General features: G+C 30.8%; 1 protein-coding gene across 1 annotated transcript; it reads left to right on the top strand.

Moving 5' to 3' along the window:
* The first annotated feature begins 79 nt into the window (after positions 1-79).
* On the top strand, positions 80-22277 carry LOC128391790 (disintegrin and metalloproteinase domain-containing protein unc-71-like). Its single transcript, XM_053351735.1, is given in 14 exon segments — positions 80-764; positions 1511-2898; positions 3645-3725; positions 3841-4064; positions 5134-5332; positions 5591-5686; positions 8050-8245; positions 8620-8722; positions 18485-19236; positions 19504-19986; positions 19989-20025; positions 20094-20410; positions 21005-21091; positions 21154-22277. Coding segments are annotated over 14 exon segments (4419 nt in total). The 5' UTR covers positions 80-643; the 3' UTR covers positions 21489-22277.
* The last annotated feature ends 224 nt before the right edge of the window (positions 22278-22501 follow it).

Below are 22501 nucleotides of genomic sequence, written 5' to 3'. Positions count from 1 at the left end.
TGGCAACCGATAGATCGCAGCACATGTTCGATTGTAGAAAAAAATGTTAATCGATTAGAGAGAAAAAGTGAAAATGTTTATCGATAAATCGTCAGAAAGAGTTAACTGTTTTTCGGTTCAAGAATAGAACCTGATTTTTAGAAACGAATCTTTTTTTCTCTCTCTCATCTTCACAACGAAGAATAGATTTATCTTCATCTTCATTCTCGTAATTTATCATCATATCCTTTTCTCTTTGTGTGTCTCTTTCTTTTCTTTCTCATTCCATCTTTTCACTCCTTTGATTCTCTGGTTTTTTCTTCACCTCCCTGAGTCATATTTTTTATTCTCTCTCTCTATTTATCTCTCTCTCTCTCTTTATTTTTCTTTTATTTTTTTCTTCATCTCCTCTTATTCATCTCTAATCTTAATCTTTATATCATCTCGTGTTGTGTATTCTCTGTGTTGTGTTCTGGGGTTTTTTTCTCTCTTCCTGTGACTCACATTGACTCTATAACTCACCTGGAGATTATTTTTTCTCTTCTCTTATAAAAGTGATTCCAATTACTCATCATTTCTACTCACCAGCAACATGGACTATTGTTGTTAATTTTTTTCTACATTTTCTCTTCTTCTTCTCTCCTTGTCAACATATTCCTCCTTTATGTCTTACCCACTGTATATAACCATCTTCCTCTCTTCCTTTCTTCCCCTGTCACTGGCGACATTTAAAGCTGCTGATGAACTGGTTCGAGATGATTTCTCTGAAGATGCTCGCCCAATTGGTAAGAAGATTGATTTCAAATCTAAATTCTTTTCATTTTTCATTTCTCCATGATAGATTTTTCTACTCTGTTTCTCTCTCCCTGCACAATACAAAACAATACCAGACTCCCAGCATGATAGATTACATAAAATTCATCCTGTTAATCCTTAATAACATTAATTCCAACAATTCTAACAAGAGGCTCTTGAAAATGAGGTTTACCTGATTCTAAAATTATGGAAAATTTTTTTGTTAATCTGAACAATCATATATCCTGAGTAAATAATTCTTCTTTTCTGGGAAAGAGAAAGTGAAAATGAGAGAATAAAATAGTAGCTAGGAAAGAATATTCTCTTTTTATCTCTCTCTCTCTCTCTCCATCTTTAAACAATTTCCATCTTCTTTTGCTGTTTACTTTATTTCTCATTCCTTTTGGTTAACAACCATCAATGTTACTTTCGCTTGGTTATGTTACTTCATTGTTAAAATTCCTTCTCCTTTACTTTCTCTCTTCTCTTGTGTTATTATTATCTACCAAATTATCTGGTATCAGGAAGGTAGAGAATATCTCTTGTTACCTGAGAAAAACAAGATGATTCATCCAGCTGATATTTCTCATAACATTTTCACTCTGTCTGGTTCTATCTTTTCCTCTCTTTCTATTGTCCATTTTCATCTTCATCCTTTTTTCTCCTTTATTTCCTTCCCTTGACTAACCCATCCCTGTTTTTACACTTGTTTCTCTCTCTCTCTTTCTTTTAATAGCTGAAGTTGAAAGGCTTAAACGATTATATCCTGAAAATGAGCGTCTTATTAGTAGTATACCAAGTAGATTCTATGAAGTCATTTATCCAGTTCAACTTAGGAAACATGAAAAAATGGGCATTTCCACTCGAGATGCCTCTTCAAATAGTACTGGTAAACATGTTCACTCAACAAGCTTGCTCATAAAAGCCTTTAAATACAAGTTCCGCCTTGAATTGGAGCTCAATACACATCTTTTAGCCCCAGGCTTAATGCAGAAGCATTTTTTACCTGAAGGTGCAAGGCAAGTATCTACACAAGAGATTGAACATTGTTATTATCATGGTACCATACGAGATTATCCTGGTGCCCTTGCAGCCTTTCGTACCTGTAATGGTCTCAGTGGTATTATCAATCATGGCAACGAAACTTTTGTTATCCATCCATTTTACGGAGGTGATCTGTCTAGAAAACATCCCCACATAATATATCGATTTTTTTCTGAGTCAACACACAAGCATACCTGTGGTAATAGCCACATGCACGAATGGAGTTTTAAACAGTATCGTAAAGGTCCATTTGGTGCTAGTAAGGGTAAACGAGATATAAGAACAATTGATAAATATATCGAACTGGCACTTATTCTTGACCAAGCCATGTTCGAGAATCGGAGTAATGCGACTCGAGGGGAGGTTGTCAACGATGCAATTCAAATAATCAATAGTGTTGACATGTATTTTCGCCTTATTAATACCCGAATTTCAGTAATTTATATTGAAACCTGGGCTCATGGTAATCAGATTGTTGTATCTGAAGATGTTAGGAACACATTGCTCAATTTCATGGAGTATGGAACAAGAAATTTGTATAAAGTACCAATGGATGCGGCTCACCTTTTGGTTGGTAAAGCATTTCAAAATAATGAAGTGGGTATGGCAGTTCCAGATAGTATTTGTACAGCAAAAGCGGTAGCGGTCAGTCAAGATGCAAGTATTTATGAACCTCATTTGGTGGCGATAACCGTTGCCCATATGATTGGTCATAACATTGGAATGGGTCACGATGAGGAGGTCAAAGAGGAAGAATGTAACTGCCCTGATTGGTGGGGATGTGTTATGGGTCGTTATATACTTGGAGTGAACAATATTCAACCTTATCAATTTTCTAAATGCTCAGTTTCAGTTTATAATAATGCCCTCCAGGCAGGTAATGGTATTTGCCTACTTAACAAGCCTAATCAACTTGAAGATTTTCGTAATTGTGGAAATGAACGTATCGATGAAGGAGAAGATTGTGATTGTGGTACTTTCCAAAAATGCCAAGAAACTGATCCATGTTGTGATCCAATTACCTGTAAGTTAAGGATAGAATCTGAATGTTCAACTGGACCTTGTTGTGTTAATTGTAAGGTAAGTGGACTTACACAATTTCCAATTTTTAATCGTAAATTTTCACAATTAAAGTAGAATTAAATTTTCTTCTTGTTCTCTCCAGTGTTGATGATGAGATGTTTCAGAAATCCTTCTTAAAATCGGAAAATCCTTTCAAAATTTACGATTTCGAGTTTCATTAATCTTTTTGAACTTTTTTTCCTTTAGAAAATGGTTATAACAAGTAACCTAACAATAGATTCAGGAAGTCAAGGGTCAAGTAGAAGAGAGAGAAAATTGTAACTAATGATGACCCAAACTAATGAATTAGCTCTTAGATTGAGATGATAATTTATTTTCCTTGTTTCAACTTCTTGTGTAATTATTACTATTATTTTCTGTTATTATTAATATAAATGTAAGTTAGTAAACTTTTCCAGGAGTAAAAATTTGTTGGACAGTTAGAGTGATGATTGATTATATTTCTTGTTGTCCACTATAAATTGTAACTCATTCAACTGCTATTTCTCTCCCTCCTATCATCATCATCTTCATCCTCAGGGATAAGATTGAATATGACAAGTAAAAGGAAACAATTATATGTCCACCTAATTGAAAGTGTATACAGTTTAATATTTCTTAACAATTTACCGAATCTCAGTGAGCGAATAAGTTTCGTACGATAGTCTAGAATTAACTATTAATATATTATTTTCCAATAACGATGATTAAATCAATCCTTTATTTCTCACCTTGGGTGTGATTATTTTCATTGATTTTCACAGCTTAAAGAGGAAGGACATATCTGTAGACATGCCAAGGATGAATGTGACATAGCGGAAGTCTGTGATGGTAAACACGGAAGTGTAAGTATTACAAATGACACCTATTATGTAATAATAATAATACCGTATAATTAATTGAATTGTTAATTGACCATTTCTCTTGTTTGTTTCTTTCCCTCTCTCTCTCTCTCTCTAGTGTCCTGCTGATATTTATCGTAAAAATGGAGTTGATTGTAAGAATCAGAAAGGATTTTGTTTCAATGGTGAATGTCCAACAGCCGATAGCCAATGTGTCGCAATTTGGGGTGCCGGTGCTCGAGCATCTGAACCAGTTTGTTATGAACAATTTAATGCTCAAGGTACCATGAAGGGTAATTGTGGTGTTGATGGTAAAGGAATTCATCTTAAATGTAGCGATGAGTAAGTAATAATCACTACAATTAAATTAATCACCATGAAAACCAACTATCAACATATAATTATAGCTAATCAAGTGACATTTAATTATTATTACAAAGATACTATTAGTTGGTGACAAATCTTACCTAACATTATAATCATTGTTTAAGGTTAATTCAGGTCATTTAACAATAGTGATAATAATCATGAAAACAATACTATTAGTTGATTTAATTAAAACTTTTTTCTAGTTTCAAGTTTTTTCAATTAATTTATAACATAGATTCTAACCCTTAATTTTTACAACTAATGAGCAGTAATTATCTGAACCTTTTCCTTTACATAGTATTTTAATTGTTAGGGAAAAAACAATCTCCAACTCGAATAATAAATCTGTATTGTTATTAACATTTAAATACACAATTGTACACAATTAGTGTTTATCTGTTCAAGTTGATTTGTTAATCGGTAATTATAGTTGGTTATTTGTTTTAAAATGTAATCAAGATCAAGGGAGCAACTTTGTAACAATCAATAAATTACACGATAAGTTGAGTGAATTAAATTAGGAACTTGAAACTTAACTATTACTAAATCACATAGATTTAAATTGTTGACTAATGTTTTTATTTCAATTATTATTTTCTTACCAATAAATTAATCAATTTAACTATTTTTAAATTGATCATCTAATCAGCAATTGATTGTTCATTAAGAATCAATTTATCATCTTATTGAAACTATTGATTAGTGGAAACGATTTGTTGATTAACTATTTGTATATGATAGATTCTGGGTAAAGATAAACATAGAACCAGAATTTTAAAAAAGTTCCAAATCGAAACTTCTGTTCGATATGTTCATATATTACCAAAAGATTAACAGTCGAAGTCTGTAACTATTATAATAATCATATTATCATAATATTATCAACCTTTCGAAAGCATGAATCGCCTTAGGCGATTGGTTGAAGTTTTAATATATAATGAATTTCAATTCCAAATATTCATTGGTAAATGATATTATCATTTCTTTGGTATTTAATATGTTTTTCAATGGAAATTTATTCTTTCTTCATCCAATTTTTTAGGAATATAATGTGCGGATCACTTCAGTGCCAATTCGGTAAACAAGTGCCATTCAAAAAGGAAATAAACAAAGAGTATTCTCGAACAATTATCTCTATCAGCGATATCGAATACGAATGTAAAGTTGCCCGGGGCTCAAGTCGTTCCGATATCTCCGACATGGGGCTACTTCAAGATGGAACCAAATGTTCAGATAATAAGGTAATAATATACAACGGAAGTATAATATATTTTGTGTTTTCATATTTGATTTCATATACAGTGTTTCATTATTATCGATAATTTTTCTAATTGTGATACATTTTCATTGTCATTTAAATCAATCATTTTCATGATTATTATCTTTATCATTGATATAATTTTGTTTCCTCATTCGTTGTATAACATTCAATAATCATCATGTTTCCTATTCTTGTTTACTTTTTTACTCATCTTTATCCTTTTTTTTTCATATTACAGATTTGTTTTAATCAAAGTTGTGTTAGTATCGACCAATACATCCAACCTGGTGATTGTCCATCCAATAATGTTGCCATCCCATGCTCAGGGAATGGGGTAAGTTAATAACCATTTAATTAACAAGTTAACCAAAAGTTTAGATAGAATTTCATTTCAATGATTTAATAAGATACTTATCGATTTCTCTTATTGTTAAGATAGATCTGATTTCTGATTTCTAATCATTAACTACATTCAATGTATAATTATCTAATTAATTCTTGTTAAGTATCTATTTATGATTCTGAAAGAAGCATCTATTTAGCATCATCATTATCTTTTACCGTCATCCTTTTTTTTTATATTATAATACTTGCTAACTCTATTCATCTAATTGAAACTATCCTTAATTACTCAGATCTTTTCAATTTGATTAACTTTAAGATCTAATTTGTCTCCTCCTTATCCATTGAATATTACATTATCATTTTATATCCAAAGCTCCATCTCTCATCATCATGATTATCATGATGATTGAATTCAGAGAGGATCTCCTCAAGGATCTCTCTCTCTCTCTCTCTCTTGATATATATTTTTTGCTACGAAGAAATCATCTGAATACACTTAATATGTATGAAATAATATATACAGGGAGGCAATTGGGAGATGATGAAATAGGAGGATGAAAACGAGGTTAAATAAATTCTCAATCTTCACAGTGAATCTTTTATCTTCATCTTCCAGGCTTGAATGGTGAAAATGTTCAAAGATACAGATTCAGATGAAGTATATATATATTGAGTTCTGAATGAAACGTTAAAAGCTAGAGAAAGTTGGATGACAAAGAGAGTGAGTAAGAAATTGGAGAAAGAGCTAAAAGTGTAAAAAAAATATTCATCTTCAAATTCTTGTAGTAATAAATTCTTGCCTGAATTCTTGAAATTATCTGAATAGTTGAAATATTTTCCTATTCTTCATTTCTATGTAGTCCTGTTATAAGTCAATTCACCAATTGAATTAAATAGTTAAAATTAGAAAGTATCATGATGATCAAACTATTACATGTAAAAATATATTCAATGTAATTTTTATATATAAAATTTATTGATTTACTTTTGATTCTGTCAAAGTAAATTGAGTTGATTGTATGTGTATATAAATATATGAATGTTTCACTTTATTTACAAGAATATAAATTCAAAAAGTTCATTTCAGTTGCTCACTCACTCATTCACTCTCATTCTCTCACTTTCCTTTCATTGTTTATTGTATATTAAGTTCACAATTCTTGATATGATCGTTAACTGTTTCATCATTATTATCACCATCAATTGACCTTTACTATCGTTTGAAATTTTTTTTCTTCTTTTTCTTTGGAATATATCAAGATTATGCTGAGAACAAAGTTGATGAACAGTAAATAAAAACATTATCATGATGAGAAATGAGAAAAGTGTACTTGAAGAAAAGTCGATGAGAGAAAAGAGGAAGAAAGAAGATTATGATGATGAGTGGAAGATGAAAAAATAATATAAGAAGATGGAAGATGAAGATGATAAAAGATGTGTGAGAGAGAGAGAGAGAGAGAGAGAGAGAGCATCAATGTTTACAGCTTCCTGGTTTATATATTGTCTCAATATTTGTTCAACTCGTTATTTGTTGGACTTGTTTTTGTAATATTGGTGAAAAACGTATGACAATGGATGAGGATTGAATGGTGATGATGATGAAGAAATGGATGAATAAAGGGAGGGGTTAAGATGATGATGAGGATAACATTATCCAAGGGAAAAAAAGGTCAATCAATAGTATAAATCTTTATATATATGATAGCAACTTTATCTATTATCTCGTCTAATTGTTACACTTAGATTGTAATAACAACGATAATAATTATCGATATTTATTATAATCACTAAGTGTTCAGCTTCATTAATAGTTTTTACATGTTTGCATGAATGTCGATCAATTTACTTTGAAATCTTTTTTAGAAACTTAAATAATTTAATGATCAACACATCTCCAAGTTGCGATTTAACCATTTAAGTTGTCATAGTAATGAAATTGTTCATTAAAAATTAACTCAATGTGATAACAAAGATAATGCATAAAAAAATAGACATTGATAGAAACAGTTATTTACCTTTAATGTTATCATTTGTATACAACATTTTATCCAGAGGTGTATTTGTCAATAGATAATATCCAAATTCAGTCAGAATATAATAGCATTCAGGATGATTTGTTTAGGACAATATCTGCCTGACCAAATTGTCACAATGATATTCAAGATAAACAATCGCTTATAAATTGACACACCTTTTCTCGTTATCCTATTTGATTGTACATCTTTTGTTTACCTTAATACTTTCCGATTCCTCATCATCAATAACCTTTTTTTTTCATCATGTTTTCATCATGACAACATAAATAATATCATTATTATTAATTTTCTTATCTTCAATTATCATTATTTTCAGATTTGTTCCAATCTCAATACCTGTTTCTGTTCATATAGTTGGCTTGGTCCTGATTGTTCACAACGATCTTCTCGAGTTACAACATCATCAGCTGATTTAAGCGGATCACCAGGATCAGTTACACCTAATCCTAATCAAGAATTCATGAATAATGTAAAAATCGCCATGGATAATACAACTAAATTCACAGAGTATGGTATGTAACCTTTGTGAGAAAAAAATCCATTATAAAACAACCATGATCATTATTTTTCAAACAATTAACTTGATTATTATGGAGAAAAAAATATCAAAATATAATAGTAATTGATATCTCATTATCAAATCAGATTCTGATAATTACTCACTGAACTTCATTATCTCTCTCATAATTCAGTTCATGTCACATATTCAGTGAACAATTCAATTTAACATATTAAACAAATGTGATTCCATCATGATAACACCTAGTCAAGTACATAAATTGTATGAATTCAATTCTAATTGTATATCATTACTTTTTTTTTAATTTCCATGACTTAATTTATCATCCATGATGACGACCTCATGTTGACCATTACTGACCATTAGAGAGCAATAAAAAATCATTAAGTGCTCGTAATCTGGTAATGATATTGATCTCAATTGTTGGCGGAGTTTTTGTCTTCTTTACTCTTCTAGCTCAATGTTACAGGTATGTTGTTGTTATTTTAATTAACTTAATTAACATGATCATAATAAACATATATCTTAACAATAATAGTACTCATAATCAACTATTAACAATCAACTTTACCCAGTCAACTACTCACTACCTGGATAACTTGATTTGCTTACTTAATTATACACTTGTCACAATTAAGAGTATATAAAAAAAACTGATTATTACTATCAAAGACCCTTGGTGCCATAGCAATAATTATAACTGTATAATTATGATAATAATCAAATTAACATCTAAAAATATCTTATAATCTTAGGTTATAATCAAAAGTTAATCATCCACTATTATAATACAATGTTGCTCATTTGCAATTCATCAACAAAATTAATCCATAAATCTTAATGAAAAAAGTTATTGAGATGCAATAATTATCATTATCAACAATTTACATCAATCTACTTAAATTTTATCAACTGTTACACTCTTATTAAATTGTTTCTATGATAATTATGATGGTGGTCCATTAGGTAATCAACCGAAAAACATGATTATCATTCTGAATGATTCATTCATGTTGATTTCATGATAATTGTAAATGCAAAAAAATAATATCAAAAATCAAATGTAAATCAGTTCACCGAATTTGCTATTGAAAAAGATGCAAAGAAAATCGATAATTTATCAATTAAGCCCTTTGATTTTCTACGTTTACTTGAATTCAATCAAAACTTGAAGTTATCTGATTGCTTGGGTATTCGCATACATTAAGTATTGACTAGATCAATAGAAGAAGAAAAAAGTTTGATTGATTTAATTTAGTTAATTGTAAGTTGATGCTTTTTCCCAATAGTATTTCAATCAAGATCAGTTTTCAGTACATTTGATTTAAATCATAATTAAATGACCAATAGAAATACAAATAGGTCAATAAGATACAAGGATTATAATTAATTTAATCAAATTAGTTACAATGAATTTAACCAACCGGTAATTGAATTGATTGAAGTGATGAGATAAAATTTTCAATTCATTGATTATTATCATCATTACATTTGATAATGAAGTTACAAATCAAAGATTATTGATCATTGTATTAATAATTAATGTAAAAATACAATTATAATTTGAAGCAATTAGTTAAATTAACAATCATTTTTTGTTTTGGTTAATCTTTATATTACAATGGTTTAAATGATTTTTAATTGCTAAACACGTACAAAGTACACTAAAAGTAATTAAATATTACCGTTAATCTATAATTAGCTTTTTAATTATCAAGATACATTTACATTTGTCCTTGTAGACGGAAAAGTTGGCCAAAATATAATTAATTAAATATCATGTTTATTTAATTGCTTGCAAATTACAAACATTAGATTACATATTGTGTATTAATATTAAATGTTATTCATTACTTACAGTATCATCTTGTCATACCAATTGTAGTTACCATGTTGATGATTAACAAACAATTATAATTGTCAATTTTATATCCATGTGATGTGTCAACTTGTCGTCTTCCTGTCAATGTAATATCTTCATGATAGTCACATACTGTTCAATTTAATCATATTATTATCTCCATCTAATGATGATGATAATGATAAACAAATAAATAGACAGGGAATCGATGTGTTTCAATTGAGTAGATTCTGTAGTTGATTCATCATGTTTTCCTCTATTCCAAATGATTCAATAGTATTTATAGAATCTATCAGATCAAAATATTCCATTTATATTGAATTTAGGAACCAAAATTTCATTTCTTTTTTTTGACAAAATTATTTCACTCATCCCAATTACAAGAAATTAATAACATCATTGTAAGTTTAATCTCTACTCTAAACATCATCATCATCATCTACTGAACATCATCTTGATTACTAACATGATTGAATTTCAGCATCAGCTGTGACCTTTTTTTTCTAATTGTTAGGTAATTGTTGAGGATCAAGAGGATATCAAGATTGTTATTGGAGCTTGAAGGGATTAAGACTAAGACGTTGATCAAATTGATGATGAAAAATAAGATGATGATGATAACTGAATGATAAGATAAAGTTTCTTTTTGCAATGAACATCAAATCGATAATTTTTTTCCTCTCCTCTCTCTCTCTATATATCTTCATCTTTATCTCTTCCCTTAATCATCTTTAAGTCAAGAAAAAATAGTTAAGAAAAATGATGATGATGATAGAAATCGGTTAAGGTGAGCAATCATAACCATCATCATCATCATCATGATTCATGGAAGATGAATATGATTTTTCTGAAGGAAAAAAAACCAGAATTTTCAGACCACTGGTTCTGATGGAGGTGTAAATAGTAAAGAAAGTGGAAGAAGATAAAGAAAGTGTAAAGATTGAGAAAGAAAGTAAACTTTTTGTAAATATTGTCTTCTGATGATAATGATGATCAAGATGAACCTCAAATGTAAACTTTTTTTTTGTTCATCATTATCATTTGCCTGAATATCTGTATACAGAATGGATTGAAAGTTTTCGTGAGTTTTTTTCCCATAGAATGTATTTTGTTGTTCACATTTCATCTTCCTCATCGTAATCATCATCTTCCTCTCCATCATCTTGGCTCCTGAAATCGTTTATAGTGAGAGTCCGAGTCTATTTTTGAAGGATGAAGGAAAAAGAAACAGAAAAAAGGAAACCAATGGGTTTCATCATTCTCTACATCGTTATATTGTGTTTATACGCATAAACAAAATGATAAGATCGATAAGTAGAAGGGAGAATGATAAAGATGATACGATGATGATGAGAATGATGATGGAGATGATGGAGACAGTGGGAGGATGAAAGAGAGTTGAGAGAGAGAGAGAAGGTGAAGCAAACCTTTCTTCATGTCATATTCAATTTACTTCGTTTCATTCGTTTAGTATATCAATTCAATATTATCTTCTAACCTTATTTAGACCTCTCATCAATATCATCATTATCTTCATCATCTTCATGCTCATTTTTTTATTTGTACTTGAATACTTTTGGTGTATTGATGATGATTATCATGGTAGATTAATGATCTTTCTTTTAAATTGTTGTGCTAATCATGGTAATAATTAAATCCTTTGAACATGTTTCTGCTTAATTACACTGTGATCATGCCTTGAAATTAAGGTTAATCAATAATTACAAGAGCTTAAACATTTTCACCATTATTTAACCATCTTCAAAGCTTATCGTTGTCTTTCATTCATTTTTTATTGTAAAAGAAAACTTTTTTTTATTGTTAATTGTCAGATTGATTAACTCAAATTAGGATATGTAGTTAAATTTGACTTTAATCCTAATTCTGTAACAATTGAGCATTTTCTGGGTATAAACAATTTATTCACATCCAATTGAGAGTAAACTTTATCTGTTTTATTTTTGATAACCATGACTATCAAATAATTAACTTTTAATTTAATTAAAATTAAATTTACATATGAAAAAGGTAATCACTTGGTGAAACAAGTGAGTTGTTTTTGATTTGGTTTGAATTTTATCAACTGATCAGTTGATAAACATTATCATGTAATGTAGTTACCATGAAATGGTTTTGATTGAAATATTTGTCAGAATCTATCAATTTGGAAAGTAAGAAATACTATAAAGTGAGATTTAGATTGAGAGAGAGAGAGAGAGAGAAAATCACTCACCATCTCCATCGTTAAACTTGATATTCTGTGTTTATAAGTTTCTCTCTCGAACTCAACAACGGAACTTAAAACCTGTCAATGATTTTGACATTATATTTAATCAGAGAAAAAGTATTTGAAGAAGCGAAAGTGCAAGAGTGGGAGGGAGAGGGAATATTGGGAATATTGTGTTAGAAGGTGAGCTGAATGTTGATGAGAATTATCATTATGAAAACAGAATTTATCTTCTTCTCATCATCTTGTTATTCTTTCTCTTTCTTTTACATCTCATAAGTTACTCATCTTTTTTTCCATGGGTGGATGTTGTTATTGGCGATGATGATGATGATGATGATAATGTTATTGTTATTATATTATATAAGCCTCCTTGGAGTTTACAATTCTAAAATATTCTGTTTGATAGTGATTCTTGTTATGATATATTGAAAGAAGATGAAGATTTTTTTCCTTTTTTTCGTCATCCTTTAACAAGATAATACAGAAAGAGATAGAGACATTTCTTATCTACTTTTTTCTCTCCTTCTCATCAGCATCTTCAGAAAAAAAGACAGAATTTTGTACTCCCAAGGTAATTCAATATCGATTTGAAGGCATTTTGGGTTTTAAATTTTCTTTATTTCATCATCATCTTTATTGTTATTATTGATGCAGCCACTAGAAAAACTATTGCCACTACTGCTGTTACCCTTGGTATGATTTTTACTCTCTCTCTCTCTTCCCCCTTGAATTCGATACTCAGTCTATCTCATCCTTTCCTCTTCCTGAAGCTATCAACCTCATCCCTTTTCAGCAACTATTAACAATCTCTTTTCCTGTTTCACTTGCAAAACCATTTCCATTCATCCTCCTCCCATAAAATCAACGATTTAGATTTATTTTTGCTCTCCAACAACAACAACAACAATTTGCATTGTCATTTAGCCATTGATTGCTATTCAATTTAAATCGATTATAATAACAATAATGATAACATCTAAATCGAATTTATCAACGGCGAGTCAATAAAAAAGAATAAAAAAAACTCGATGCTGACCGTAAGATGGCGACTCGACGAGAGACCTTTTGTTTTCGTTTCTATGGTAAGGATATCTACAAAAGAAAAACTTATTCTTTCGCCCCAAGCTCAACTGGCACATTGACAAAGTCGCCGTTCCTTAACCAGCTCATTACTGGTTCGAATCCGGCCTAAGTCCTTAGTTGCTCAAGCCTCTGGTGGCAGGAATACAGAATCCGATGCCTTTGAAATGATGTCAAGTGTGCACCATGAACATCCAGTCAAAGCCCCTCGATTCCAATATTCCTTTTGATTTTTTTTTGTTTTTATTCTCATTTTAAACGTAATGTGAAATGTAATTAATTGAAGTGCGAAAAATGGTTCAAATCATCTCTTTAGCTTCAATGTATCAAATTGATAACATTTTCAATTCTTATTCTTTTTCAATTGTTTTGTAAATAATAGTTTTTTCCCTTCCCTTTTATTGAGCGATGAATCTGATGGAAACCTCTGTGAAAATGTATTCTTGTTATCATTATTTGCTCAATATTCAGATGATGTTATATTTTCCCTCATCTTTTATCATCATGCAATCTTCATCTTCATCGTCATTATTATTATGTTGCAAAGAATATTTGATAAAATTGTTAACAATTTAAGGTGAACCAGAAAATAAGGAAAACCCAAGAAAATGATGATTGTATTCCTCTTGAAAATTATTCCGATCATGATGATAGTTGAATAATAATCATCATCTTTAATGATATTTTCCATCACGATAATCATTGATTATTCAATGACTCCAAATGATAGTAATGGTGATATATATATATATGTGTGTGTAGTTTAACCTCAACAGTCAAATCATTTGGTTAATCATGATCATTAATGATTTATCATCATGAGAAAATAACAAACAATGACAAGTGACCACAAGATTTTACATGGTCAACGGATAAATAGAATCGATTGAGGCTTATGAAGATTTAAAGCTTTCAGCTTATTTACTTAAATGTTGATTCATCTTGAAATTGTTTCTTCATTTGATTGTTACCTGAATAGAATAAAATAATCAATTCAAGTTGATTGATTAAAGTAAATTGTATCAAGAGAAAATTAATAGTAATCAAGTGATTGTTGTTAATGATACGATTCAGATGATTTGATTGTTAGATTGTAACAATGTGCCAATTTTATAATTGGGTAAAAATTAAATTGACTCAATTATGTTTATAAAGATTTACCAATCAATATAATCATTTCTACTTAGCTGATTGTTACTGATTAGTTTCACTGATTCCATTGATTGTAATACCTTCTTCTTCTCAATTGTCATTTAATTTTGTGCCAAAAAGTGTTAGTGTGATCATTGAATCAATTGATTCACATCAACATCTTACATGAGTGAAAGTGATGATTAAAATGAAGACAATCTTTTACTTTTTCTCTCTCTCTCTCTCTCTCTCTCTCTCTCTCTCTCTCTCTCTCTCTCTCTCTCTCTTAGTTTTTCATCAATCTGCTTGACAATTGGATTAAATATCATCATCATCATCACCAAAAACCATTGTAACAAAATCCTCTATTGTAAATCAACTTAACTAACTTGATTTGTAAACAATCAAAGGTGTTCAATGTCCTCTCATATTATTAACAGATCAGATGAACAAGTATTAACATCTCATCCTCCTCCTTTTTATTGAAGCTTCTTCAATGTTTCTCATTGGAAGATGGAGATGATGATGATAATTTTATCTTTTTCGTCCTTTCTTTCTAGATAATAATGATGATGAAAAAGAGAGCGAGTGAGAGAGAGAGAGTGAGAGAGAGAGAGAGAGAGAGAAAGGTTTGACCATAAGTGAAAAGTGTAAATGACTGATAATTGTGAACAGATTCATCATTCTAAAATTGGGACCTGGGAGTTAATCTATCAATGATGATTAGGATGATGGTTTCTGGGAGTGGAAAGTGTAACATGAAATAATCACTCATATCTGGTTACAAGTGTCATGGAGATGAAGGTACACCAATAGTGTTATGTGAATGAAGTTAATGATGCTCATGATGATGATGGTCTATGGGTTGATTACGAGTGGAATTGACTGTGAAAATTATTTCTTTCATTTTCTTATTGTTTCCATTGGATTCTTGATATTTATCATTCTATTAAGAACTAATTCTTTCTTTCTCCTTTTCTTGTCTCTGTCTCTGTGGTTGGAAAACTCGAGCTAAAGATAAAAGAATATGGAAGAAGAAAAATTAACAGAGAAAGTAAAAAAAGAAACGAACGAAAATGAAAACTAACAAGGCCATTTTTCCATTGGATTCCTTTTCTCCATCATCATCTTTAAATCAATCTTTTCATTCTGCTGATGTTTCTCTTTATCATCTTCTCCTCATCCTTTGCCCATGTTCTTGTTGATCGATTCAATTCGAGGCGAGAAAACAGTGGTCAAATCGAAAAGAAGATGAGAAAAAAAGATGAATCCTTAGAATGAGAATGATGATGATGACCTTTGAGATTCTTTTTCATTTCTTCTCCTTCTTTCCATCTCCTGATTGACCCAAAATCAGTGTTTCTTTTTTCTCTCAACAGAATTTCTCATTGCAAACTTCCTCATTTCGATCCGAGTCTCTATCTTATTTTCAATCTATTTCAAGGTGATAAATTAAAGTATCACCATTTGTCTTGTATCATCTTGAGCTTACATGATATCCATCATGAAACTTCAATTCTACTTGAATAGAAAGAGGAAGAAAAAAATTGATTGAACAATCAAGAACATCATTTACCTGTAGGTAGAAAGTAAAAGTTGCCCCCAATTTAAATTGATTCTCATTATCATCCCTTTGAAACCCTAACTAGTTTCATGCTTGATCATCATCAGGAAGAATCATTTTCATCTTCCTCTTTCTCAACAAAATCATGATGATGATATTTTGCTCCATACAACTAGAAAAATGCTCACTCATTGGTATGATAAGCTTATTACTAATATGATAGTTTCAAGTTGATTGTCAGAATCGTGAGTTTCCTTATCTTTTTTTTTCTTGAGATAAAATTGCATGATGATGATAATGATACCAAAGAAAAGTAAGATGATGAAAGTTGATGAAGAAAAGAGAGTAATTCCATAGTCTCAATAGAATCTGTCTTCTGATAATCTGATTTTTTCAGGGTAACTCTAAATCCAATTGGTTCTTTGTTCATCTTTTTATCTCTATTGGGTGAAATCAGGTTGAATTTGCCTCTGATTCATTGAACCGGTTGTTTAACATCAATGGTGAGAGAGAGAGAGAGAGAGAGAGAGAGAGAGAGAGAGAGAGAGAGTGAAAAGAAACAGAGAAAAAAGATGATGTAGAAAGAGATGAAGACGATCATCTTATTGGCTTGTTATTCTGTTGAGATGAGAACGAAGAAAATATTATAAAGAAGAAGAAAAAAAATGATAATAATAATCATCTTCATAATAATAGCGAACATTCAATTGACCTGACAATAGAAATTCACTATTTTTCCTAAGAAGATAAAGGATGGTGATGATGATGGAAGATAAAATTGAGAGAAAAAAATGGAGAAATAGAAAAACAATAATAACAAATTCGTTCAATGTAAAAATGATTTCGAATCAAATTTAATGAACTTGTTTGTAGTTTTTTCCTATTACTATTTAAGGTTACATGATGATGATGAATTCACTGGAATCAATATTTTTTCAGTGAGAAATAATTTTCTACTCTAATAATAACTCTGTATACCAATTATTATTATTATCTTATTGTTTATAATAGTGAAAATTAAATGAATTACGATAGAAATATAAACTTACCCTGTTATTATCATTTTTTTATCCTTCGTCCTTGTTTTCTGTATATGTTAGATGATTTTCAGAGTTAAATCATTAGATTGATGATCATTGATGTAAAATTTGAGTGTAAACAATTTGAAATGTTTTTATTTTTCCTCGAGATGATTAGTGTTTTAATCAGTTGATTGTTGACTGTTGGTGTTGCGATGTTTTCATTTATTTCAATTGAAGGTGATCTTTTGATTGGCTGTAATTTAAATTATTCAGTTGAATCAATTAAGTTAAATAACTAGAATTTTGGTTTAGCATTTCAATGTGAATCTAAATTTGAATTTCCTGATTCTTCAATTCTGTCTTTGATATTATTTTCAAAATCAATGAGAACTTGAAAGCGATCATATTATTCCCTCTGTGGATATCATGAAATTTTCCTTGAATTATCTTTATCATCTTTGGCATGTCATCATCATCTTCTTCTAGATAATTTCAAATTGAAAAAGAGTAAATCTTGTTTTCGAATTTTGTTTTATTCCTTTTCGCTGTTTCTTGGTATTTTTTTTTCTTCATCTCTCTAGATGATCTGATTTATTTTTCTCTCTGTTTTTAAATCTTGATGGGATCTCCCTTGTCTCTTCCTCTCTCACTCTCCCCTTGTTCATGGTTCAAACTCTACCTTCATTTCTGTATCGAATTCTTATTTCGAACTTTTTTTTCATTATCTTCTTATTCTGTGACATTTCATTTCTCTTCCTATTCTTTTCATATCTTTTATCTCCTTTAACTTTTATCTCTCTCTCTCTCTCTCTCTCTCTCTCTCTCTCTCTCTCTCTATCTTGCCTTGTGGGTCTATCTTATTGTGTTGAAAAAAGAGAGTAAATTTCAATCAGCTGATGATGATAAAAACAAGATGCTGATGAATACAATGATACCTCTTGTTATCATTGTTGCTCTTGGTGTCTAGTGAATTGATGGGAAAGATTTTCATCCTTTGACAAGATGATAACCATTGTTTGATCTCGTAAAAATAATCAGTAACTTTTTGTATCTTGATTTGTTTTGTCAAATTAAATTGTTTCCCTTTGTTGTAATGTCAAAATTGTTGTAATTAGATTAACAGCCATGAAAATCACGAATAGTAATCATAATGGTGACAAGTATTATTATTAAGTAACTTTAGGTAATGGGTTGATTCTGGTTTTACTGTTTTCAGTTAGATAAACATGTAAATCAAATAATCTACTTTGAATAAATTTGTCAATTGATTAATTACTGAAATTTAAACTCTTTCCTTTGAATTATATTCTTACCTGATTTTTTTTCATCTCTCGTTTATTTAGACGTCAAAGTCTTTTGCCAAACAAGGCTGAAATTGCTCGAAAGAAAAGCTTACAACGGAAACTACTTTCATCCGGAAGTAAAGATGATGATCATAGTATGAATGGATCAGGAGTTGGTGAGGTAACACCTCGAATAACCTTTGGTTCAATGCCATCTTATCGTGAAGATAAGATGGCGGAAATGAAGAGACATCATTCAAAAGAGTCTAGAGTTAAATCATCAGCCAATGTAAATACAACGGAAACAACATTAGAGCAAACGGAACGGGAATTGTTGGAAACTCTTAAAGGAAAAGGTGGACAATTTTTTGAACTTTCACCTAATAATTTGCCGAAAGTTTCTTCACATGGTAGTGGGACATCGGGTGGTGTTGGTGGACCTGAAAAGGGTATATTAAAACACGCGGGTGACGGAAGTGGACCTGCTGGTTCAGGTACACCGATGTCCGGTCATACCCGGCATGGTAGTTCATCTTCAACTGCTGCACTAACGGGATTATTGATGGGCGTCGATCAGAGTGGCCTGGAAAGTGATAATCAAGATGAAGGTCAATCAGATGTTAGCCGAACCACGGACACTTTAAATCAAGTTGAAAGAACGTTGAAAAGTCTTAATGGTTATCATGAAGGAATTCTGGAAGCCTTACAATCAGTTGCCGTCTCTGGTCATTTGCAAGGTTCGTTGTCTGCTCGACAAAGTCCAGGAGAAATTAAGAAACAATCGTTTAACAGTCAATTAGTTGATTATGAAGGTAATTAATCAGTAATGCAAAGCATAGATTTTCAAAAGAAACAGTAAAAAATTATCTAAATGACTGTAGTGATTGAGACAAAGAGTTATTACTCTTGAGATTGAGATGTGATTGAATTTAGATTGTGGGTTCGATATTAGAAATCGATTGGTTAATTCTTCAAATTTTAATTTCTTTAAAGTAAAATAATTTTATCTTCTGCTTGATTTTTTCATTTTAATTACTTGATTGTGGTTGTAAATTGATTATTTTTTTATCGTTCCTTAGGTTTGATGAAAGGAGGAGAAACTCAGCTTCAAAGTGGATCAGAAAATGAAGACGGCGGAGTTAGTTCAATGTCGACTTGTCCCATTAGAATTCGTAATCTTGAAGATTTATTGAGACAATTAGAGCAACAACAACACCACCAACAGCAACAGCAACAGCAGCAACAACAACAACTATTACTACCTTCAGCCTCTGGTCAGCAAAATATTCACTCGTCAATGCTTTCCGGACTTTCACCTACAGGATCGGAAGAGATTCGTATGAGTGAACCAGAAGCCGATCGCCATCTTTATTCATCTAATTCACTGGTGGGTTTAGGTGGTGGTGTTGTTACCAGTTTAATTGCCAGTTCTTCTGGTCGACATTCTCAATCCTCATATCTACATCCAACCTCCACATCATCCACTGCCTCCCAGCAGCATATTGTTGATAATCAGCTGAATAGCGATCACTCTAATTTACACCATTTCCTTGGATTTAGACACCAGGAATCCCTCCACCTCCTCCGCCCGCAGCTCCAAGGTAACTAAAATCTAATTAAAATCTTTCATTTTGTCTAATTTAATTTTTTATCTTTTTTTCCAATTCAGGGGTCACATGAATTTTACTTCATCCGGATTACCCACAAGTTTATCTGGACTATCTGGGTTATCAAGTTTAGCAGGATTAGCAGGTCTTCAAGTGTTAGGTGGTAATCAGGGAACTGGATCATCGACAACATCTACATCCACTGTTTTAGGTGGTGGAGAGGCTGAAGATGAAGATGAAGAATATGATAATGGAAGTGCCCTTGATACCGATGCCGAAGCCAACGGAGATCAAGATCTCTATTCGTCGCCTCAACAGCTTCTTCGAAGTGCATCCGAGGAGGCGCTTCCAGTAAGCGTCCAGCCCTACTTTTTTACTAGTACAGTTATTAATTTAATTGAAAATACCTCGATTGTCAGTTAATTTATCACAAATTGCTGTTTCTCCGCCGCACTTACCTTTCCTTCAAGAAAATAATTCCAGTCCGAGAAATCAAATCTTAGTCCATAATTGAGCTTTAAAAAAGTCTAACTATCCTTATGAATTTAGTGACAATCGTTTTCAGTTTAAATCAGTCACAATCTCAACATTCATATATATATATGTAATTTAGTTTTATAAATTAACTAAACATAGATGACATATGAAAAACAGCAGAAAATTGTGTTCATTAGTAAATCAGCCAACTAATCACTTAACTAAATGATGAGATTATTAGATTAACTGACATAGAATGAGAAACTAACTAATATAATTACATTTCCATCATTTCATATATTTAATAGGCAATTTAAGTTTAATATCATGCTGCATGTTAAATTACATATTTCTGCTTGTATCCTATCAAACCTTTAATCCATCTTAATGATTAAGTTGTTTCGTAGTGTAATTTATTGTTTGGATTAACAATTTATCATTATGATTGATTAATAACTAATCCGTTTTTACTGAATTTATTTTTCTTTCTCAATAGCAGCATCTCCAACAGCTACATGCTTCTTTGCCGACCCAAATTCAGCAGCAATTATTGTTGCCTCAAATTCAACAATTCTTCCAACAGGTAAATCAAATTAAAAGAAACAATTAAGTTGGATGATTAATATTTAAATTGTTCTCTTTTAGCAACAACAACATCACCCAAGTCATCATTCACTTCACCATCATTCCCATCAATCGTCTCATCAACTTCAACACCAGCATTCCCTTCCGGAGACATCAGCGGCAGCAGCTCGATTAGCAACTCAACAACAACAATTAAACCGAAGTTACAATACAATTCCTCGTCGTCCCAACACCGGCCAAGGGACAGGCCATCGTTCGTCTCAACAGAGGTCAGGGCATGTTCGGCATCTAGACCTTTAACTTTAACCCTTTTACCGCCTCCTTGTGGTGTTACGGTTTCGTCGAGAGTTTCAAGGTCAAGATCGAGGAAAAAATATCCCGAATACAAAGCATAAAAGTCAAGCAAATAATTCACTTAATCACAATTAACATTGTTCACAATTAAGCCAACGAAAGAACAAATCAAAAGACTCAAAGAATTAAAAACAAAGCCAATAAATGAGACGGACAATTAATCAATAATCTCATCAGGAGTTAATTTCATGCCAATAAAATGATTTACAATGTAAAACTTGGAGAGACTAAATTATCCCTAATAATCAATAATTTGGACTCATCGATTTTACTTCAATTCTGATTAGTGTTTAAAAAACAAACAACAACGTCCACGACAATTAATCAATTCTTAATCAATTGGTATTCCGCTGTCATCACAATACCAATAAATTGGAGACTTTAATTGTTTTGTTAATAATTTAATCAATTAACATCGTTTCCAAGTCTCAGACATAAATCATGAAAAACATAGAAACTCATTAAACAAATTTCACTTAATTGTGAATCTGCCAAATGTACATTTGAACAAATTCATCAGACAATTTATATAAGCGCATCAATTTGTTTCTCATCAACAATTAATCTTCGTTATATTCATCTAATTACCTTATTATTGATCATTTGTTTTCTATTAATTTAAATTATATTTAATTTCTCATAATTAATTCTTCTTCTCTAGTCCCTCTTTCTACTAATTTAAACCAAAGATGAAAAGTAAATAATGTTTAATACGAACAATTTTGTCCGGTTGTCTCTTCCAGCCACAAAAGCCCATAAACAATGTTTAACGATTTTAATTATCGTAATTAGTGGATCATCATCATCATCATCAGAATAAGAAAAACAAACTCACGTTTACAATTTAACAAAATTAAAAAGACAAAGAATTTAAAACTGTCCATAAATTTAAATTAATAGAAAATGTGGTCAGCAATATAACATTTTGTCCCTTTTTCTACTCTAATTGTTAATATAAATTAACATCCATACACATCTTTCATCTGATTAAAGTATATTGATCATTGATTGTAATCTCGATTAATCATCTTCAGATATAAATAAAAATTGAGTA

Source organism: Panonychus citri, unplaced genomic scaffold (genome assembly GCF_014898815.1).
Source record: "Panonychus citri isolate SS breed McGregor unplaced genomic scaffold, ASM1489881v1 Contig00135, whole genome shotgun sequence".
Taxonomy (NCBI): domain Eukaryota; kingdom Metazoa; phylum Arthropoda; class Arachnida; order Trombidiformes; family Tetranychidae; genus Panonychus; species Panonychus citri.
Note: the sequence above shows the minus strand (reverse complement) of the source record. Positions and strands in the feature narration are given on the sequence as shown.